Source organism: Epinephelus lanceolatus, chromosome 18, assembly GCF_041903045.1.
Source record: "Epinephelus lanceolatus isolate andai-2023 chromosome 18, ASM4190304v1, whole genome shotgun sequence".
NCBI lineage: Eukaryota > Metazoa > Chordata > Actinopteri > Perciformes > Serranidae > Epinephelus > Epinephelus lanceolatus.
This window is the reverse complement of record NC_135751.1, coordinates 5,433,734-5,458,432: the sequence shown is the minus strand read 5'-3', so window position 1 is coordinate 5,458,432 and position 24,699 is coordinate 5,433,734. Positions and strand designations below refer to the sequence as shown.

Here is a 24,699-nt window from a genome sequence, read left to right as displayed (position 1 = left end):
CTGCGGTAAAAGTGTTTCAGGATTGGCACTTCAGATCTGAACATGTGAAAACTAGTTTGCATGCTTGTCAGCTGTGAGTGTGTTAGTATCTTAGCCCAGGGAGCAGAGTATAATAGTAACATTTTAACTATGGTGCAAACAGAAATCACATGGTTATTAGAAATAAGGCTAATTAATTTTATAATAAAGATAATATTAACATATTCATAGTGGCTAAATTGTAGTGCTGGGTTGATTTGTGTTTGTTTTTTTACGGCGTAGTTGATTACATAGGGTTTGATGTCTGGTGTTGAATGAACAGCTGTCTATAATTATCATCACCATTCAAAATTATCACCACAAACTGTCCATTCAAATGCGTGCAGAAAGTGTTTGGGGTAAGTTGTAACTGTTATACTTCCTGGTGTGTAGTAGTGTGACACTACGCTGTATCACTTTAACAGAATTATGCTGCAATGCATTGATAGTTTTTTGTTTTTTTTGTAATCAACAAATCCAATGAAATGATGCAAACCACTTAGTTCTCTGTGCTGTGTTCAGCTCTAAGCCCATTGGTTTCAACTGAAGCATATATACATATATATATATTATACAAATATAGATTTAAATTTTTTTTTTAAAAAAAAGCTCAGTGACTGGCTGAAAGTGGGCACTGTAGATTTTCTCAAACGTTACTTAAACAGGAGGAAATAGTGCTTTAGTGGTGGATTAATATGTGTTTCAGTCAGTCAGTCAAACTTTATTTGTATGGCACCTTTCATACAGGGCAATTTAATGTTCTTTACAGATGACTGACAAGCTGATAGTTAGACAGTACTTATGTAAACAAACAGTTGTACATTAGAAATAAAATGAGGAAGATATAATAGAAATAATAAAATAGATTAAGAAAAGTAAAACAAAAACACCATTTGCTGCTCTCATAAGTATTTCCAGTGGCAGGGTGGTGAATGGAGGACTGAGTCAAAACAAACATGTCAGTGCAACAGTGTGGCTCATTGATGTGTTTTAAATAGTTCTGGATAAGAACAGAACACTATGACACAGAGGAATATCATATATCAGGCTTCAGATTCACACACAGTACTTGTTAGTAGAGTCAGTTATTTGAGGGCTAGGGTCTGCACATGGGAATTTTAACAATAAGGGAATAAGTAAAACAAAATGTAGAAAACTTCCAGAAATATACTTAAGTCACGTTGGACAGAGACACTTTGTGTCTCAGAGTTTTTCACCAAAAGCCGAGTTTCCTGTTCATGAGTTTTATCAGCTCATTTAACTTGTGTGTGACAAGACAAGAACATGCAACAGTGAAATCTTCTCTGTTTCCTAACAAACTCTTTATTGCACAATTATAATAGTCTTGATTACAGTAAAAGCTGCTTGTCACCAAAAGACGTTGCACAATAACTACAATAAACTACACTTAACACACACTACATTAACATGACATTTAAGAAAGACAGTTTATTGTGTTAGTCCAGGGGTAGGCAACCTGCATCTCCAGCGCTGCATGTAGCTCTTTAGCCCCTCTCCAGTGGCCCCCTGTGGCTTTGACAGAAAATTATATGGAAATTAATATCCATTTTTTCAAAACATTTAAATATTCATTCATTGTTGTAGGCTAAAAGTGTTTCTTACATTCTTCAACTATGCATGCATAGCCTATATACTGATTAATTTTTTTTTTTATAACATTTCATCAACTAAAATGTGCGTCATACGTCTGTGGCTTGGTGCCTTTTCCTCTAAAAAACATCACTAGTGATAGCTACAGTAGTCCTGAGCCTCCCAAGCTAACTTTAGAGCTATAATTGTGCCTCTACTTAACTGTGCATATAAACATACTGACTGTCACCTTGCAGAAAATGTTTCTCTAATTTACCAAAGGCTCATTGTAATCTCATTCCTACACATAATACTCCCTACCCAGGCGTTACTCTTGCCCCTTTTTTGACAGTCATGAGCATGAGCATGTCAGCCTTCTCCAGTTTTCTAGCATGCCAGATATCCAGTCCCAGTCGCAGACGAGGGGGCGACTTGTTCACACATGAGGACTCGTTGTGGCAGACTACCTGCTGACTCATCTCTGACCCAAGGTGGCTCTCAAGATCCTTTGCGACGTCGAAATCGCGAGGAAAATCGTGTAATATAAACTAGGCTTCAACTGATTATGGAAACACAAATAAATGTGGCATGGCTTGACTCAGTGACAGTGGAAAAGGCCCATATCATGATGCCAGGGGCAGCCTTTTTCTGTCATATCTTGAAGCAGAAGGGCTTGGCAGTTAGGTTGAGGCCACAAAACTACTTGATTATGGTTAGGAACAGACTGTGGATGCTGCTAACAAATATGCAGCTTTCAGAGTGGCACACAAACACTACACCTGATGTTGTGTGTTGGTCTCAAACACTGGTCTTCTTGGTCAAAGTCCTGCACTTATTGGACCTATCCGTCTACCCTCCCACACACCAATTGTGGACCTGCATGCTCTTTATACACTGGTCTGTCTGAGTATCTAATAATGATGTGGATGGGTTTTCATTGGAGTTGGTTGAAGGCCCGGTGCGTCTCACACAGATGATAAAGCAGTGTATTTTACGCCCTGGAGGTAAGACCAGCCTGAAAGGATAAAATGCTGTGTGAAAGAGTGCATATATTTTATATCCCACCTTTTCTTGTATTAATCCCATTAAGAAAATATTTGAGCTGTGTTTAGTTCTAATGAAGCAATAAAGATAAAGGATATGCTGCTGCCCATGTTCATGCAGTTACTGTTTGTCAGATGTGTTCTGAATACCAGTGTCAGCTCTGGATGGGTATGAGCTGTAGATAGTAACCTGAAGTGTTAAGTAAAAGGCTAATATGATTCATGTCTTTATGGGCACTTAGAAGTCATTAAGAGTTTGGCACTTTTAAAAGCACCTTACCTACGTAACACTATGTTGCTTCTCATGTAAGAGTACAGTAACAGTGCATGATGGTACATGCATACCATTATGATCCTCTATTATGTTGAAAATGAGAATCTGCAGTCAATTTAACACCTAATTCTGAGGAAACAGATGAGATGTGGCAGAGCAGTTTGTTGCAGGGGAGTGTCAAAATTCGCTGGAAATATGAATCAGTTAACTGATATTACATCATTTTAATGTGGGTGAATAATAGGGAAACATTTGTCTTCAGTAGCATCATACTGTAGTGTATGGCACTGTTTTACAGTTCACCAGACTGTTTGGAAATCAGATAAGAAGCTTCCGCTTGTAACACCAAGTTGTGCACCCGACTTGAAAACAGTTTGATGAATGTGAAAGTGAGCATCTGTGGGGAAAATCACAGAAATAATTTCCATAATACAGTCACGCTTCCTCATTTTTCTTCCCCGACATGTCACTTTGTCACATTTCTGTCTCTTCCTGTGTGTAAAGCAGCGGTGGGGTTGTTACTTAAAAAAAGGTAATGTACACATTATTGTTTAATTTCAACAAAGTGAAGCAGAAATTAATTCATTACACTTCCTGTTACATTACTTTTGCTGTTACTCCGCCACATGGCTCAATAGAAAATTGAGACATCACTGCAGTCAGCTGTAACTGCCTTAAAATAATATATCAAAATTTTAACAATATAAAAGAGGTTGACCTTCCTAACACAGACAAGTACAAATATTAATTGCCTAGATAATATATTAATAGTCTCTTTATAAGAGACTAGCCTCCCTAACACCATTAGATGATGACAGACTTAAAGGTAAAAAACGTCTTTAAATGGTATATGGACTGTATTTAACAAGTCAAACAAACTTACTCGAGTCAGTTGCTCACAAAACCATAGATGTGTGGTTTATTAATCCAGCTTATTTTGTCATTTTTATTACTATAGGAGCACTATATCTCATGAGGAAAGCTCAAAACACACCAGTGCTGTCGTGGCATGGCGTGTCAACAGATGATCACGCAAAGTTATTACTACTTTTACTGAAAGCTCTGTGCTTCCTCCACTCTGCATAAGCTTAAAATCCTGTGTAGATGGCCTATAACTAAAGTTAATTTCTCACCTGAAGAGCTGATCTCCAGAGCTATGACTCGCCAGGCAATATCTGTTTGCCCATTATGTTTATAATGACGGGATTGTGGGTTGTTGAGCTCAGGATATTTCTCAACCTCATCAATGAGTTTCTTGTCATCCATTTTTTGTCACACATGAGACACAGCAACAGTTGCAGAGTTCTCTTTATACATCAAGGGTGAGGAGAAGAGTCAAGCTGCCATAGAAGCAGAGAAGAAGAGCTGCTACGGGAGCTGGTATATACAAACAGAGAGCGATTTGGGGGAAAGTGCATTTCATTTTGGGGGAGGCAAGGTTGCAAAAAGGAAAATGGCGTTAAGTGCTGGTGGTGCGTCTAGGAGCCCCAACATGTGTTTAGTCACTGCCAGTGTGGGGTTGCACATTTAAAATAATGCTGGCATATGTTTTGATGCGCTGCGTTTTCCGCTGGTGTGTTTTGGCTTGAAGAGATCCCAAAATTGTTTGTCAGACAACTTGTTCTTCCTCACAGTCAGCATAGACTGTTCAGGCTGAAGAGCCTCCCTACAGGCGCACAAGGCAATGACGCTGATGTTGATATGTTTGATGACTTTTTCCCACCTGTCCATTATGCAGATAATTGAGGAACTTATGTAACACTAGTGAGGACACAATTGTTTGATAAGTAATTATAATATGGTTACAGAATTTGGAACAGTAACACGTGACATTGCTGCGTTACCGACTAAGGATGTAGCCAGATAATGTAATGTGATTACAATACACAACAGTGCATTACTTTGTAAAGTGGTACCCCCAACACTGGTGTAATGTGACACATTTCTCTGTTTAGGACTTTTTCAAGTGGGAAAACAGAAATTTATGTGGTTTAGGTGCATGTCCATAAGCTGAGGATAATAAAACTTTTTTCATATTTAAGATAATACATTTACTTCTTGATAAGACATATTCAAATTGAAAATTTCAAGGTAATATTCAAGAAAATGTATTAATGGAATTACAGATAGATTGAATAAAGCTTGCAGAGACTGTGCTGTTGTTGCTGTGCAGCGAGATTAAAGTAACCCCAACCTCACACCTGAAACCACACAGCAGCAGTGTGTGAGCACTGCACAAAAACCAAATCTAGTTTTCTCTTTATTGATGCAGAATACCTGTCACCTGACCTGACCAAAATGTCTGTCTCAGTTCAGTGGCACTTGTGACACTGTTCACACCACCGCTTACCACTGACAAAACTATGAGGCACGTTGGATAATTATAACAGCATGTTTCCCTGAAGAATCTGAAGGCCAACATCATCATAAAATCATATTAGGCTACCAACCTTCCAGAGTTTAAGAGGTGTTTGCCAAAAGCTCTGTAACATGTTTTAGGTAATGCTGGTATTAATTCTGGTAATTTAATTGCATTTTTAAATCTGGACTTGTTTTATGACAGCTGATACGATCAAGTGAAGTTAGGACTGATGGTCCTAACCAAACACATAAAACAGACTGCAGCGCTGTGATAGAGAAAGGGTAAGAGTAAAGGATATTTGGCTACACCTATATTATTACATTTATGTCTTCTGGCTAAAATACCATATTTCCTCATGTTGTCTTTTTATCCTAGGGGGCATTTACCTGCTGCAGACTTGTTATATGCACCGTCATTGACAGCTGATAATTTCCATTTTGTTGTGCATTCTGCAGAAATAGTTTTTATACCTCATATTTGATAGACATATTTTTGAGGTGGCAAACTAAATTATTAACAAGGGCCCGTTTTCTGCCTAACATATAGTTGTAGGGCCCACCCCCTCTATGGGCCCTCTCACAGAGAGAGAGGTCACATCACTTGAACAATTTATATATATATGAATTTATTTAGCATTTTATAAGGAACCATTTAAAAAATGCCGTAACATGCAATGTTATTTTTTTCTTTTGAACTCCAAAGAGGTTGAGCAAAAATAACTGGCCAACAAAAAATGAGGAATGAATAAATGAATCAATAAAAATGAAAGTAAAGAAGTTGCATACAACAAATCAGTGAAGGCAAAACAAAGATTTATTGATGGCCTTTTAAACAAACAGTGATTAAAGACGTACACATACTGGGCCTTTAACTGGCTATCTCAATGAATGTATTTATAATTGCTGGCATGTTGAAGATGTGCACGTACATCACAATTATTAGCAAAGCAGTTATAGAAACTCCAATTGATTTTAATTTAAAAAAAAATATTTTTTGCTGTGTGTATGGGGGAAAGGGAGGGGCAGAGGGAACGGGGTTGTGGATGGATCCTCCTGCAACAATACAAACTAGACAGGTATAGAGTAGAGAGACAGGAGGCATATAAGAAGCAAGTCAAATAAGCAACTACACTACAAGACTACTACAAGAAATGCAGCCCGTAACTACCAATATTTGTATGAAAATTTACAAAATAAAATGCCAAACGTTGCTTATAATAAGCAGACTTGGCAACTCTGGTCTGCAGGTCTTCTTCTCAGGCTCCATACTGTCCCAACATCAGATGGATAGGACTGTCTGTATATTGCCTGAGAGGCGAAGCCCAGGGCTGTGAGTGTTGAGTAATAGCTGAACTTGCCTCAGATGAACTTAGCAGCTTTTTTCTCAATAGACTGACAATAAGATGACACTGTTTAAAGATTTCAGTACTTAAACCAAAACCGAAAATGTTGAAAGGGAAAATTTAGAGCTTGAAAAAGGTGGAGATAAAAAGAGAGAAGAAGGTGATTAAATTAGAAGGCAGGAAGAGTGAACTTGTGGGAGGCAGTCTAATGATGTCTCTTTAAGAAATCGCAGTTGAATTCAGCTAATTGGTTTTATCGGGCAGTTACAGAGCCACTTGGAAGTGCCCTGCACCGCCATCCCACACCGACTGACAACTCAGCCTCGGCTGGATAAATGATTTTGACGGGGGAGGGGGAGGAGGAGGATGAGGAGGAGTAGGGGGGAGTGGGGAGGCGTAGTCCTTCTCCTCTCAGGGATTAGTGGAAGCTTCTTGGTCCATTTGCATGTGAATGGATCCTGGAGCTGCTTTTAGCCACCAACAGCCCCTCTCTCTCTCTCTCTCCTCCTGTCTCTCACCCTTTCTTCACTCCCCACACTCCTCCTGACATCGGGGAGAACCAAAGAGAGGGAGAGGGAGAGAGGCAGTAAGAGAGGGAAAAGGATTGTGACAGAGAAAGTGCAGGACCATCACTACTGAGGCGGACTAACTTTGCAGGAAGAGGAGTTTAGAAAGCAGAGACAGTTCCTCCATCCTAGTCTTTTCTAAGAGTTCTTCACCGCCAACCAGGGAGTCACACATCTGGCTTTGGTGAATGAGAGAAGGTAGGATTTTTTTTGTGTGTCTTTCATCCCCCGTGGATATCAGTGGGGTATACTCAGTGTCCTGGGCTAACAATGAAAGCTGACAGGACTGGTCCACTTTGGCGGTCAGGATGGGGGTGGGAGGGTTTTTAGGCCTCGGCTGGCCTCTTACTAACTGCTGAATCAAACAGATCATAAGCGTCAGTGATGTTGCTTGAAACTAAAGTGCAGTGTGGCCTGCAAGACCTAAGAAGTTCAGTAACTTCTGCTTTGTTAAAGTTTTAAAACACATGTACAAACTGAGCGCTGTAGTGTTTGTTTGAATACCACGCACATTTTCAACTAAATGCTTCCCTTAACTTCCATTTCCATTTACCACTCACTGAACCGTACAGCAGTATACTAAATGATGATCAGTATTTATGTGTTACATATTCAGGATTTTTTACTCATTTATGCATTGTTATACTATCTACCAAGCTTAACTACTGTCATTTATTTGTTTGTTTTTTTTATTTCACATGCACACTTTCCTCATATATTAACTAGTAACAGACTTGGGTTCAAGTCAGACGCAAGTCATAAATTTGACTTTAGACTCAACTTGACAAAATAAAAAAAAAAAAACCTTGCAACTTTACTTGGACTTTAACACCAATGGCTCATGACTATGTAAGCCTTTTGACTTGAAAATACTTGATACCTTTCCCCCAAGCCCAAAGATTATAAGAATGTTATTTAAAAAGTGGTGGCAATCTTTGTTTGGGTCAAAGGAGTTGCACCCTGAGAGATGTCACTGTACAAAAAGATGCAAAAGTCTGAACAGTGACTTCATACAAGACAGTGATTCTGTGCATGTTATATGTTTGATTATACATATGATTATCAGCCAAAATTCTTCATTGATCATGAAGATGATTTTATTTTTATCTCTGACTGTGTCCTGTCAACTGTCAACTGTGTTGATTGAGGACATAAACATTGTGCCAGGAGTAAATTTAGATTGTTGTAGTTCGATTCAGAAGTTGTGCTGTTCATTGTTTTTATATAAGTGAATCCCTGTTCTTGTTTAGATGAAGTGGGGGACTTCACTCATACAGAGTCAAAAGCTGGAACGGGAACCAGCATCCACTGAGCTACAGAGATTTTAAAGGCATCCAGTGGCACTACAGGGTAAAGATGAGAGAAACTCAGCTTCATGTTAATGTCCTCTGACGCAATGCGAACTACAATTGGGTGAGGGCTAAACCTGCTTGTTTTGACTGCCACAGAAATGTAACGTATTTAAACAGTTTCAGCAACGCACACCATGTTAAAAACAGGCCACAAATACAACTATTCTGCACTCAAGAAACAAACTATACAACTGGAAATGAGCTATTTTGTCACATTTGGTGTGGTGGCTACGTTACAAAACAGCAGTTCAGTCTGAACAGAGTAATGGTGGTATTGCATGGTACAGCCCACCTCCACTGAGCATGACTTGTTTTTTTTCCTGGTTTTACATGAACAAAAGTTGTGGATAGTACCTGGTACCTTTTTTGGTTCCATCATGGTCAAGGTTCCAAGTGAGCTGAGGGGTTAACCAAGCCTGGCTGTCCGAAGAGAACTGTCATTAGAATCGTCACATGGGTAAGACAGGACACAAACCTGCCATTTTGAAATAGCCATGGTGCTGTCAATATCCACTGCAATTTCTTTATTCTCTCTACCCAGATTTTAAAAAAGGCTGCTCGCAAAACTATGCAGTAATTGGCGTTTCCTAGGATTGCAAAAACATGACCTGCCCAGCTCTACCTTATTCTGTTTCTGAGTGGCTTACCCAGACATTCTTACTCTAACCCTAACCAGTCACGCTCCTCCTGCCTAAACCAAACCAACCCAATCAACAAGGCCAACGAGCACTTGCCAATCAGAGGTAGAGTAGATGGGTCATGCCTTTGCTATCCAAGGAAATGCAAATTTGCATGCCATACACTACACTATACACTATGGACACTACTGTGCAATTGACGAGGTGCACACGTTCCTCTGTTTTGTAGCCAATGATTCAGCGAGTTTCATGTTGAAGATGATGATACAGCAGTTTTATGGGCCTTTGCTGTGGCAATCAGCTGAGAGTCAAGTGGAACCATGCAGTAGAAATGAGGCATGTGTAAATTACATGCTGAACACAACTCACACACAGAGCTTACAGATTTTTGAGAGGTCAGAGACTCCCTGCTACTTTGTATCTGTGTGAACGCAGCGTAAGCTGTGCCACTAAATATGTGTGGATATGTAGATTCATGCTTCATACCTTAGCAGGTTCACCTCAAAATTTATTGGTGTGAGCTTCTGCCAGCTCAGAACTAAATTTGTCTACTTCAGACTTTTTTCTCACTCCAAACTCTAACTCTTTGTTTTTTGTTAAATGCTCTACCTCCTTTGAACTTGTCACATACTGCTGTTAATCATGACTCATCATGTGTGGTAAGTTCAGGCTGAGTGTCAGGTCATGTTGAGTGGGACTTAAAAGCCCTGGGGAAACTCACTTGGCGTGGCTATCATGGTCTGTCATTGACAAGGCTTGAGGGAGCTGGGCTTGGCTTGGGCATGTCATGGTAGAGAGTCTGACTAAAGGCTTCAGTCTGCTTTTTAACAAAGTGCTTTTCAACGTGTCTAAAAGCATCTTAAACCCCTGTTCTGAGTGCACATCACACCAACAACGTGTCGGGTGACAGTTTTTTAAAACTTTTTGGAAGACAATTTGTCAGACATGCGCTTCTTGATAAGCAGAGGTTAAATTTTCTCTGAAAAGGTGAGACTGAGGGGAGACTGTAAGAAAGTATGTACCATATCTTTATTTGTACAGGTCATCACATCTCACCCATCCCTCGACTTCTGCCTTGTTTGGCAATGTGTTGTACAAAATAGTTGAATTCAAACATACCTTTTAAGCTGAGCATGACTAAAAAGGCCAGGGATCTTGAGCAGAGTAGACACCGAAGCTATCATGGTCTGTTAGTGGCAAGACCTGAGTGAGTTTAGCTAGGGCACATTGTGGTAAGGATTCTGACTAAAGATTCATTCAGACAGGAACAGAATGACAGGATGTAATGTGTCACCCATGCTCATGCTCAGTAGTGTTATCATTACTTTGGATCCAATCATGCTTTTAAATAGGGATAGTTTCTCTATCAGAATCTGAGGGTTGTCTTGACCGGGGCAATGCATTAACATTGTAGTCAATTAAAAGATTCTTCTGGAAAAACTGTTAAACCAATAAAGTATTAAACCCAATCAGCCTGCTAATGTGATCCCAGTGTGGTGTCATGATAGGTGACATACCACTGAGTCTTCACACCATTTGGAAAATGCAAACATTTTGTCAATTGTCTCAAGAGGTCAATCACTCTCTCAGCCCAAATGTTTCAACATGGGATGGCTGTTTGCCTCCCCCTGCCCCCTTCTATTAAACCAACCCCAGGTTCAGGCGTATTCATGAGGTATTCATGAGAGCATTAACACCTTTAAAGAACACAGTGGGCGGGGCCGTAAGTGCTTGGTACTGTTGGTGAACTGCTTCTTTGTCATCAGCTGATCTTTGTCATGACATTGTTTAGGCAAGTACATACACACAGGATGGTGTTTGGGAAACATTGAGGACTACAGGTTAAAACATGTTATATTACATGTAGTAGTATGCTGGTTTTCAGTGCAGTTCTGTGTGGATCAGTGCAACAGCCTTCTCATTCACAATCAGTCAGTATGTCTAAATGACATTAGAGAAAATCAGTTTATTGTGTTAGTTAGACTAAAACTGGACATTTAAAATACATGTTAACAGGTTAGTCCAATTGAAATCGTACAAAATTGAATTTCTCAAAGTTGGAATAACACACCCAGATAATGAGATTGGGCGTTGAATTATTCACGCATGTGTACAGTCAATCAGACCCAAACTGGCCCAGGCGCTCTGCACATGCTCCGCAGTTTCCACCCGGGCTTTGACCTAGGAGTTGAATATCATTAAATGCGTAACAGAAGAAGAAGCTAGTAACAACATGGAGAAATCTTCATCTGGGGCCATGCATTTTTGGACCGAAAAGGAGACACAGTGCATGTTGTGTTAGCACCAGCTTGCTGCTACCTAACTGTAGTTAACTTGTTTGACAATTGTTTGGTCTGTTTGGTCTAAGCCACCTGGAAAAAGGTCCAATACTAACAAGCTGAAAGGGGGCATATTGCCACCTACCTTGGCAGAATGGGACATACTTTGTTCATAAATCAATTCCCCTCCCATGCTGATATACTGGGACAAGGCAGTACTTCTATAAAATGGCCTAGTCAAGCTATAACCTCAGCTCGACATTACTGTACATGTAAATGTACTGATTGTTGTTGACACCCTCCGGGGAAATTGGATTATTGCTACTGCAAGTGTTAGAAGAAATAGCAAGAAAAACATGGAATAAGACTTAAGGCACTAGTATTATATTTTCATATCAAGTGCTTGTCGGATGGTTGAATGTCTCTGGAAACCACCTCCCATTTTTATAGATTTATAGTTGTGCAAAGGCTCTATGCAGAGCCTACGGAGTAGCCTTCAGAAGTAGCTTGTGTTCCCATAAGCATCTATATTTGTGTCTGGGTCACTCTGCAATGACACCTTCAAAATTCTAGTTGGTGGTGTTGACTCTCTGTGAAGTGCAGTAAAGTTTGTTATTTTAATGTTATTTTGTGGGGGCTTTTTTGTCTTAACAATGAATTGTTTCTTATGTGTGAAATAAAAGCGAATATAATATTTGTTTCCACTCAGGAAAAAAACCAGGAGGTCTGTGTCGCCACGACGTCCAGTTATATTTCTGGGAAGGTGCAGCTGCACATCAGGCTAGGGTGTGGTCTACATAGGGTTTACGTCTATGCAGAGCCTATAGCCCCATTTCCACCAAACACTTTTGCTATGGTACCTTCAGAACATGGTACTTAGACCTCAGGTCTGCTTCCACCACAAACAGTACTCTTAACTGTGGGCGGGGTTATTGTCACTCACTGCTTCATCAAGCACTTGCTGTATTTCCTTATCACCAGTAACACAGAGGGAAGTGTGCCTCTTGTTTATTGTCCACAGAACGGGGATGCACACTGACATATTGAGAACAAAATAGAACAGGCTGTGCAGTGAGAGTCTCTCTTGATGGGATATTTAAAAATAGTGTGTTTGTGCATTTAGTCCTTCTAAGGCAAGCTCAGGAGTTTAGTGTTTGCCAGAGCCCACAGGAACGCCTTTTTTTTTCTCAAAGTGAGGATTAGAATATGTGCAGCTCACATAACCTGGTCAACATTTATATACATAAATGCTTAATGATCCACTCATTACTAAAAGTCTGTGTCATCCAAGAGAGACAATAAAAACTAACTGAATGGTCAAAGTTGTCATACTGAAATTAAAGGCGTGCTAATGGTTCCACATCTTCAACTCATGCATTGAGAAACATTACAAATTAACGTCCCCCCTTAAAAGTCGCCGGCAGTCGGCCTAGTGAATTAAATAATTTTTTATCCAACTCCAGCTGCTGCGAGAGGCAGCAAAACATCATTTCATTTTATAGTTACAGTGTACTAATATGTAAAACTCTCCTCGTTCTGAACAGAGGTCACATAAAGCCAGCCACAACTCAGCCCTGAGCAAGAGTGACCATCCAATATTGACCAGTCAACAGACTGCAGTGTCTCTAGCTTCACCTTGTAGTATCTGTGTGCTAGGTACCCCAACAGAGGAGTAACCAAAAATGGGGACTGTAAGGAACAGTTCCATTGGTACCATCCACAACCTTCCACAGTGGAAACAGAAAAAATGCGTACCAAACTGAATTGTTGAGTTGTCATTTCAGACACTGTATATTTTTCCTTTAATATCAATTACTTAACAAATATATGTTACATACTTGGATTACTGTATGTAAATTCTACCATATATTTTTTTTAAAAATTCAGTGCCATTTTTTTTCAGCAGTGTTGTATACTAGTTTTATTTAGAAAGCATATTGACATATCCAAGATGGACAGATTTTTTTGGCTTTTGTGTGTAAAAACATCATTTTTTTATTTGAACAAGGAAAACTACAAATAAAAATTGCTCCTGATAACATTTTGATAATATTCAGCTTGGCTTCTTCTAAATTCCCCTTGTGTGACAAAGATGAATTATTTTAAAACAGCTTATCCATTAGAGGAGGAGGTGGACATGGTGGTGTGTGTTCTCACTTACTCTCTGACACGGTTCTTGACATTACCCACAATATTACAAACTTTTACATGTTCGTGATAAAGCCTACAGTAACTTATTAATGCATTACTGCCATATGTGTGTATTTGTGCCAGTGTAAAAACAGTCTGGGATGAGAAAGAAAAGCCAGATAGTCTCCATCTGTTATTCTCTCTCTGGCCTTTCATTTGTATTTTTGCCTCCCTGAGCAAACGCTGCCTGGTGTTCTAACAGTGTCTTTCTCCTGAGGTTGGACATACTGTTTGCTTTTCACATGCATCTCTCGTAACCACTAACTCCATGGGTTACTTTGCCTTTTTAACATGTCTCTTTCTCTACATTATTTTCTGTGCTTGTGTCTCCACATATTTACAGTTCAAACCAATCACCAGAAAATGTAGGCATTTTACATTTCTGCAAATCACAGGTATGTTACATTTGTACGTTATTATTTAGTAAATATGTTTAAACTTGACATATCAACAGCAATGTGGATAACATGGTTAGCTCTAGGCACAAAACCCACTTTGGTATGGTTAGGAAAAGATCATGTTTTGGTTTAAATCCCCAGTTTGGTGACACAGTCCCCGCTGCAAAAGCAGTGACAACTCAGTAAAAAAATATCCTTTTACTGTGGCAGCATCCCCACTGGAAAAACAGGAACAGGTCACTACAAAACAACCATATTCTCAAAACAGCTTGACAGATGTCTCACCTAGGAGTCAAGCCATCCACCATTCCCTCCACCAGGCACATCCACCATCCCTTCCACCTCCGGATAACAAGTTTGCTCATGTAGGCCTACCATGTCTCCTTAAAAACATTATACATATGAAACATGCAAATGTAACTCATTTGTAGTTTGCAGAAATGTATAATGGCAACATTTTCTTCTACTGACTGGGCAGTTACAGATCAGTGTTAGTTACTAGCAAATTAACCATATGGGTATGTTTTTTTTTTTTTTGTTTTTTTTTTCGTGGGAGCCCTTCTTTGTGAAGTTTGCATGCTCTTCCTGTGTCAGGGATGGTTTCCTCCAGGTACTCTGTTTTCCTCTCACAGTGCAAATACATACAGGTTAACTGGTGACTCTAAATTGCCCGTAGGAGTGAATGTGAGCGTGAATGCTTGTCTGTCTCTATGTGTCAGCCTTCCGATAGTCTGGTGTTCTGTCCCCCCGCGTCTCGCCTAGTGTCAGCTGGGTTAGGCTCCCAGCCCCCCACAACCCCCAACAGCAGTTACGGAAAATTAATGAAATTAAGTGATGATGATCCAGACCAGTTTAAGAATTCATCAAGGTATTCATCTAAACAGCTCTGTCCTCCAAAATGTTCTCCACGTTTGTCTCAATGTTTGTGATACATGTCCATGTAAAGGGGTGATTCAGCATTGCACCTTCTTAAAGTCTGGTGATTTATAGGCGACATGTTAATAATATAATGGTAAAAATATATGTTGTAGATGCCGAGATAGTTTGGCTTTTAGTTCCTAGAAGTCAAGCTCTAAATCCTACATTTCCCATAATGCAACACATTATGTCTTTTTGTTCGACCCTCCCTGCCTGTCTCATTAATCAAGAAATATTTTTCCATCAGCGCTTTATTCATATTATATTTAATAGTAAAACACGCTTTAGTGGAGTGTGAACTTTACTGATGTAAAAAACAAACAAAAAAAAAACAGATGTGTGTGTGTGTGTGTGTGTGTGTGTGTCTGTTACTCTGCCCTTCTCTGTCCTGACTCATGGGGATTAGTTCTGTTTCTGTTCCATTGGTTGTACAGTTGGATATTTATAGCTGATTAAATTATGTGGACTAACACTAACCAACAGCTTCCCTATGTGTGTGTGTGTGTGTGTTTGTGTGTGCATGCGCTATGAGAGTAAGGTTCAGTAAAATGACACAACTTGTCGAGTCATGCAAAAGCACACACACACAAACATCCTTCTGTCATGCTGGTTTCAAATGACTGTTATAATTGCATTTGAGAGTATCCAACACACACACACACACACACACACACACACACACACACACACACACACACATCAACAAGTTCTCAGGGGGATTGTCAGTGCCAGCCAATCCTCTTACAGCACAGACCAGACTACACACACAGATAAGAGAAGGATAGACTTCAGTCACATATAGATCAGCTAATTCCTACAAAGTGTGTGTGCTTGTGTGTGTGAACATGGTTGTGTTAGTCTTAGAGAACCATATAGTTCTTTGTCACCTGTGGGTGAGCATGCGTATGTGTGTGTGATTATTTTATACAGTACAAATAATTCTATGACATTTTTCTGACATTTATTTCTTGTTTTAGGACAAATCAAACCTGCAATGCTTGTTCTTATTCAAAAAAAAAACATTTGAAACCTGGAGCAACATCACTTTTCTTGTGCTGCTTTCAGACACCTTTCCCAAGTATTTAAACCTTTGAACCCTGAGCAAATTGGTGCTGTTTCTGGGGGGGAAAGGCAATGAGAAACTTGGTAAGAAATGTTCCTTGAATTTCAAGAAATTAATAGATTTAGAAAATTATTTTTAAAAAATGCAATGAAAAAAAAAGAAAAAAAAATAGGGAAAAACTATATTTATAATTATAATCATTATATATTTGAAGTTATGAGACAGAATTGGAATTTCTAAGGTCTTTTTCCAGATCATTTCCTTGTTTGGTTGTTTGTCTTTAACTTTCTTTTTTCTACTAATTTTAATGTTATTAACTTGCTCTCTTTACTAAATCCTTGCTAATTTTTTGGGCCATTTCTTCTTTTGTTGCTCATTGCCTTCTTCCCATGTTCTTGAAAGAAACCAAGCCAATTTGCTCAGGTTTCAAAGGGTTAAGTAAAGGTCAGTGATGCATATTTTGTCCAGTGTGTTGGTCAGTTTTAGGTAGGAATATGGTTGGTTATTAAACACATTTTTTCAAGAACTATTAGTTTAAGCTCTCTTGGGGTCAGACAGCAAGCAGCTACTTTAATACATCTAACCAGGACTTAGGGTTGGAACGGTGCACCTATTTTAAGGTATACCGTGATATTAAAATTGACAGTTATCATACCATGGACATTTGCATATCTACAATATTGAAGAAGGAAATGCAACTGGAATGAAACTTTCAACTTTATCTTAGTTATTTTCAAAAGGGAAACTTTTTACACATTTTAAAAAAAATGTTTCAAATGTCAACTGTCGTATTAAAATGTTTGTTTAACCAAATAACCCTTCGGTTTTAATTCCTTCAAGTGTCATTCTGACAGATAATAATGATAATATTAATTCCGTGATACCATGAAATTTGATATTTTGTAAGACGGCTATTGTACTGTGAAAAACTCATACTGTTGCAACCCCACCAGGACTGTATTATACACAAAGTGGGACAGGTAGATTTTAAGGATATTCCAGATATTCTCTCTACAAATCTATCTTACTACTGGTAAATAAAATGTGTGTTGGGTTCAGCTACTAAAGGAACTGTCTCGACAAGTAAGTGTAGCAGGTCAGTATGAAGGCAGTATCAGATTTTGTTTTAGATCAGCCCTGAGCAGTGCAGTGACGTAATAGAGAAGCTGAACCTGATTGATCCTCTTTTTTGCTTTCGAAATGCTGATTGGCTCACAAGTAGAGCCTTCGGAGTTTGTTTTTTGAGAAAGAACCTTTTTGATCTCTATAAAAAGTAAATAAAATATGCATTTGAATTAAAAATAACCACTCCTGTTATGAAGTTTTCACAGAGTAAGAATATATGAATAAGTCAATTTTGACAAAAATGTCTGATCAAACCTTATGATTCCAAGGTGACAGTGCACCTGGCACAAAGCCCACTTCAAGCTTGTTTTGCAAAAACAAACAAGTAGTTCTTCTTACAGTACAGTTCTTTGTATTTTCAGTATTTACCAGAGGCTACATGTTGGATGTACAGTAAAACCCAGAACACCCACAGACACAGGACACAGATCACAACTACAGACCCATTTTTCCAAAAGGCAAGTCACTGAGTGAAGTTCATCCTCCATGCTGTTAAACTGACAGCAGGTACTCATATATATATGTGTGTATCAACAACAGCAGTAATGCACTGGTTTATATTTAACACATGCATTGGCAATGCTGCATTTGAAACAGAATTTTACTTTTGCAGATATATGGCCATTCAGCTTGTGTAGATCAGAGATCTGTGCATGGAGCACGGATGATACAGACAGGACCATCAGCTTTGGCACAAACTTGTGAGCCATGCACACAGCTATTGTGTTCACGGTTGTTGGTTGAAGCAGGAGATCTTGAGTGAGGGCTACAAATCTATTACATTCAAGATTCAATTCAACACTTTAAGTGTCTGGTGAATTGTATTTCCACAAGTCACATACATGTATTTTTGGGGGGTATGATCCCCCCAAAGTGTGTTAACCTTCATTTTATTGCCTGAAAACATCTTCAGGCTTCTACAGTATAACCATACAGACCTCTACACACATCAAACGAGTCGGTTATGACTCAATATTCTGCTTTTTTTAAGCCTCCATGCCAGAGATAGCTGTGGCCGGAGGCATTATATTTTTGGGATGTCCAGCTGTCCATTCTTGTGAAGGCGATATCTCAAGAACACCTTGAGGGAATTTCTTCAAATTTGGCACTGGTCCACAGATTTTGGTGGTCAAAGGTCAAGGTCACTATGACTTCCTCCATAACATTCTCGTGAACATGGTATTTCAAGAACACCTTGTGAGAATTTCTCTTAATTTGGCACAAACATCCACTTGGACTCAAGGATGAACTGATTAGAATTTGTTAGTCAAAGGTCAAGGTCACACTGACCTAATAAAACATGTTTTTGGCAATAACTCAGAAATTCATATGTTAGTTTTAATGATGATGATGATGATGATGGTGATGGTGATGGTGCCTGTGAATGAAGTGATGATGCTTTATGTCCAAAAGGTCAGCTTCACTGTGTCATCATAATGATTTGCAAACCATTATTCAATGTCATAACTCTAACAGAAGAGGAGAGATTTGGTGAGATGCTGAATTGGTGACACTAATCTTGGGTGCCCACCTTGAAACTTTGCTGATTGTATATATATATTCTGTGCTTCACAGAGGCATACAAATGCGAGGCAGTAATTCTAGTTATGAAGGAGACGTCCGGTTACCAGGGCTCATCACAGACTCTTTTCCAACTTCATTTTTAGGAAAATGACATATCGTGTTTTATTCTTGAAATACACTGCAGTGTGAATGCCGTTGTGTAACATTAATTACTAAACTATGTGACCATGTATGAGGTGAGATAGATTAGAATTATTGTTAAAATAGCGTTAGTCCAATATAATTATATAAACAGTTTCAGCAAATCAATTTCTTTATTTTTCTTTTATTATTGTAATAACTACCGGATGAGAAAATCATACTTCAGCTGTCTTTGGGTGCAGATTTGTGGTAATTTGTGTTTATATTGTGATGCTCTCAACACACTAGACAACCTGGGGGAAAGGTTTTAGTTTGCTGAGCTGTTGTTATCATGTTTATCTGTAATTGGCACATCTGTTTCAGAGCTATGAGACCAGTGGTGTGACTGACTGAGATCGTATTTAATAATCACCACATCTGCTGATCTAGGCTATATTTAACCTTATCTAGCCCTTTTGCACAGTGCGCTGCTGCACGTACATAAACCAAAATAGAAGGTGTGCATGGAGACACCCACACAGACTGTGCGCCTACTATTAAAATTAATGTGAAGGCACAAAATGGTAAACTGAGGGTGCAGTGCATGCTTTCACAGCCCCATAGAACCAGGTCTGGGAAATTAGAAGCAGTTTCTTCATTGCATAGTTTGTCCACCATAGAGCACTTTTTTCCTGTTGTACTTAGGAATGTAAATCACCAGTTTCATCGTGATATGATATTATATTGATTCTTTGGACAACACCATCATATTTGCAGATATTACAAAGTCTGCCACGATACAGTTTCAATTCCATGTGATTCACGGGCCTGCGATGAATATGACACGATATTATCTGCCCATTTAACACAATCTGTTACAGAAGGTGCTGCTACCCCTTTCTTTTTATTTTTGGCCATAATAGATAAAAAAAAACACATAAATAATAATTGTAGTAGTTTACTTTGACTCCACTAACACATAAAACAACACATGAGGTAAGTTAACTGTCAGGGCTTTTTGCCAGAGGGCGCTTTCTGGAAGAAATGTTTTCATTTAACCCAAACCATCATCTTTTGGATAAAAATTCAGGGTTATCTGGCTTAAAGCCCTGAGGGCAAACTTCTTCCAACAGCCTTAAACATAGACTAACAACAAGATCATTCAACAAGGTGTCAAATTCAGCTCAGTAATAAGTAGGGGTGGAAATCACCAGAGGATCCACGATAAGATATTATCATGATACTTAAGTCACAATACAATATTATTATGATTTTAAATATGTTGCGATTATATGTTAAGATTATTTTTTGTGGGTTTTTGCCTTTAATGGATAGGACAGTGTGTGAAATGGGGAGACAGAGAGAGAGAAAGAGAGAGAGAGAGTGGGGACTGACATGCAGCAAAAGGTCGCAGGCCGGACTCAAACCCGCGACCGCTGCAGTGAGGCAGTGCCTCTGTACGTGGGGTGCCGGCACCATCCACTATGCTACCAATGCCCCGCGATAAAATATATTACAATATATTGCAATTTATTTTTTCAACTGTATATTATGTCCTGTAAGGAAAACTTAGTTAACGTCTGTTTCATCTAATAAGATAAAGTTTTCAGTCTGTTCATCTCATTTCACCCTTTTCGGTTTATAATCGAAGCGTTTGTAATATAACCGAATTGAAACTTGGCACGGTGTGATGATACAATATTGCCACACAAAAATATCACAATACTATACTGTATCGATTTTTCCCCCACCCCTAGTAATAACTGTCAAGATTCATGGACAAAACAATTGTTTTTTGCTTGTGACCCATTATCAGTTTAAGCATGTTTACACTGCATAAATTAACCTTGTGGCTATCTCAGAACAGCATTGTGCACATATGGCATGTGCTATTTCTGTTGACCCATATTTCTCCACAATGAAAAATATTTCCACGCTGCTGATTTATTCCTGAATTAATAACGTTATCCTCACCGTCTTTCTCTTGGCCGCTTGCCGACTGCCAATTTCAGAATAAAGGTGTAACCTAAAGATGATGATTTGGATGATGATGTTTTCACTTTGCATCAATGATATCTGATCGTTGATCATTGAATCGACACAAAGATCAAGATGGATGGATTGTTTTACTACCCGAGTTGTGCGATAGTATAAGATACTGATTATTTGTGCAGCGTGCCAACTATCAGCTGCTGCAATCTGAAAATGCAAACACAAACCATCAGAGCCAAATCTGTGGAAACTGTGTCTAAACTTCTCTCTTACCTTTCTCTTTTTGTTTACCCGCAGAAACTGCTGGAGAGCTGGAGACGGACCCGCTTAGCCCAATGGAGGAGAGAGAGGAGAAGGAGAGGGGCATCATGGGACAAGAGCAAGAAGGTGAGGGCAAGTGCCAAGAACAACCAGCCAGCATGAATACCCAGAATTCCACGACAGAAAAAGAGGAGAATGGTGTGGAGGCCCATGCAGAGATGGGAGACAAGGGGAAGGAGAAGGGAATGGAGGAAGGAGAAATGAAGAAAGATGTAGAGGTGGAGATGGAGCTGGAGGCGGAGGTGAAGATGGAGCTGTGTCAGTCAGTGCAAGGCCTGCAGATGAGCTTCATCCGAGGCACTGACCTGTTTGGCTACGTGGGCATCGAGGCGGTACTGGACCAGATGAGGCGCAAGACCATGAAGGCCGGCCTGGAGTTCAACATCATGGTGGTTGGTGAGTTTCACACACAGCACCTGCTTTGTCTCATCATCATTATGCTAATGAATTGCACATGTTTTATCAGTGAATACTGATTATCGGTGCTCATGTGTGCATGTAGTGTCTGATCAGGGAGATTTTAGGTGTGATGTTTTAATGACAGGAAGGATTTGGAGCAGTAAACAGACTTCCTGTTGATTTGATTTTCTTCTTTGCTCCCCTAACAGTGAACCTACATAAAAAAAAATCTTTTCAGTGATGTCCATGACCTCAGTTGGTGAACTTGGACATGAGACTCAGATGTGGTTGTAAACTTTCAGTCTTCATGCTGACATATAGAGTGAGAGAGAGAGAAATAATATTGGATCGGTTTGTGTCTTCTGACCCGTCTGATGGATCCTCATACTTTTAAATATGACACTACAACAGAGTTGAGCAACTGTTTACTCTCCATAGATTTTCCCACCTGATAGTCTCACAGATGTTACCCCCTGCTTCTATTTCGTATAACATACAACACAAAACCAACCTGTTGTATCATGTGTGTGTGTGTTATTCTCCTTCAGTGATTGTGAGAACACAAAAAGATGTTTATTCATTGGGAACATGATTGAGAAGATTGGGCCTTACTCACAGACAGTGCATACGCATAAATCTGTGCTAAAACAATACGTATGAACCTGAATTTGTTTGGAAGCAAATTTAGAGCTGCCTCAGACCATATGTATGCATAAATGATGAAAATATGAATACATATCTTTTGACTAAATGCACATTAAAACTGCATTCATTAAAAAAGGCTTTGATAGACAACAGTGTTAATTTTGTTAATTTGCACGTTCATAGCTAAATCTATTAAATAACTATGAAGTTGACGGCCTTTCATCCACATCAGTTATTGTCGTAATTAAAATATTAAACTGTAAAAACTGAGTGTCCCAGTCCTAGCTTACAATTGAGTATGCTACAGTGTTCATAATGAAATGTAACAGTTTTGGTTTTCATTGCTTTTAATGACCTGGCGTATAATGACTACCTACTCCCACCAATTTTTAGTGCCATGAAATTGTGCATATTCAAAGGCTATATAAAATATTCTGATATACCTCCAAGCAGCTGTTAAGATGGCATCTTTCTAGCCTTGCTGGAAGATACTGCAGCCCGTGTCTTCAGGAGAGAGCAACATAACGTGTTTGAAGAAAGTGACAAACGACTTATCAGCATTTTCCTACTGCCAAGACATTCACTCATATTGTGTAGAATCAACTTCACTGTGTCTCTGTGATACACCTCTTGGCAAATGTATTTAGTCGAGAAATGGGGGCTTTGCAGTATGCTAATTGCAAATAGTGGGCACGTTCCTGTCAGTTTAGAATGATTCTGATTCAATAACGTGCACAGTGGTAAGAACCAAATTTGCCAGTGTACTTGTGTCATGAATCCGACACCAATTTTGCTCTTATTTTGCGCACGAAGTGAGAACATTTCTACACGTATATCAGTGAATTCTGTATCTGAACTGGTGGTAGATCATTGCAAACTGTGGGAACAACCTGGAATCACCAGGTGAAGGCATTTGAGGTTTTGATTCAGGAAAGCAAACCACAGCTGGCAGAACTGAATCTGAACAAAGTGTCAGGTCCTTTTGTTGTCTCTGTCCACTGGTTTGAAAGTATTATGGGAAGTGTTACTTTAATATTTTTCTATGTTCTATATATTATTATTCCGGCAAACCTATCAGCTTTTCAGTCATGAGTCAAAGTGATGCTAATAGTGTCGTAAGTATTCTACATTCATTCTACTCCTGGAAACACAGAAAGTGGGAGTTTGCAATAATTGTGAAGCTATACTAACCATATTTGTACAATAGCAGTTAGTTGAGAGGAAAATAAACATGAAGTTAATTAAGTAGTTGTTTTCAAGCTTGCTCTGGATGTTAAAGAGTGCAGAAAACATGATTTTCTAGTGAATTTTGAATAGAAACTACCAAGCATGTGCACACATAGACCTCAAAGGGTGCTTGAGTCCCTGCCCTTTTTGCCGCTCATAGAAAAGTGCCCTTTTTCTGTAGGTCATTTTGTTTTTATCCTGTCACGCACAGCCTGCTATCCCTGCCCTGCCGAACAGATGTTGATTGAAACAAAATGTTTCGGTGATTGGAAGCCCTGTGTTGATGCCCCTCCCATACTGCATCTAACGTTACAAGCATTTCTGTGGAAAGCGAAACTTATCCCTGGATGCGCATTATTATCCATTATTCTGTTTGTGTAAATAATCTTGTTCAGCTTACAATATATATATATATATACAGTACAGGCCAAAAGTTTGGACACACATTCTCATTCAATGCGTTTTCTTTATTTTCATGACTATTTACATTGTAGATTCTCACTGAAGGCATCAAAACTATGAATGAACACATGTGGAGTTATGTACTTAACAAAAAAAGGAAACTGAACTGAAAACATGTTTTATGTTCTAGTTTCTTCAAAATAGCCACCCTTTGCTCTGATTACTACTTTGCACACTCTTGGCATTCTCTCCATGAGCTTCAAGAGGTAGTCACCTGAAATGGTTTCCACTTCACAGGTGTGCCTTATCAGGGTTAATTAGTGGAATTTCTTGCTTTATCAATGGGGTTGGGACCATCAGTTGTGTTGTGCAGAAGTCAGGTTAATACACAGCCGACAGCCCTATTGGACAACTGTTAAAATTCATATTATGGCAAGAACCAATCAGCTAACTAAAGAAAAACGAGTGGCCATCAATACTTTAAGAAATGAAGGTCAGTCAGTCCGGAAAATTGCAAAAACTTTAAATGTGTCCCCAAGTGGAGTCGCAAAAACCATCAAGCGCTACAACGAAACTGGCACACATGAGGACCGACCCAGGAAAGGAAGACCAAGAGTCACCTCTGCTTCTGAGGATAAGTTCATCCGAGTCACCAGCCTCAGAAATCGCAAGTTAACAGCAGCTCAGATCAGAGACCACATGAATGCCACACAGAGTTCTAGCAGCAGACCCATCTCTAGAACAACTGTTAAGAGGAGACTGCGCGAATCAGGCCTTCATGGTCAAATAGCTGCTAGGAAACCACTGCTAAGGAGAGGCAACAAGCAGAAGAGATTTGTTTGGGCCAAGAAACACAAGGAATGGACATTAGACCAGTGGAAATCTGTGCTTTGGTCTGATGAGTCCAAATT

The 24,699-nt window shown here is 39.2% G+C and overlaps 1 protein-coding gene across 3 annotated transcripts in view; it reads left to right on the top strand.

Moving 5' to 3' along the window:
* The window catches only part of septin12 (septin 12), a 117,269-nt gene that overhangs the window by 61,257 nt on the left and 31,313 nt on the right, over positions 1-24,699 (top strand). For 2 of the 3 annotated variants that reach the window (XM_033644104.2, XM_033644105.2), the window contains one exon: positions 21,092-21,511. In XM_033644104.2, coding sequence (XP_033499995.2) covers positions 21,092-21,511 — 420 coding nt within the window. Of the gene's footprint in view, positions 1-7,196; positions 7,394-21,091; positions 21,512-24,699 lie in introns of those variants that run through there. The other variant, XM_033644106.2, reaches the window with a different exon arrangement.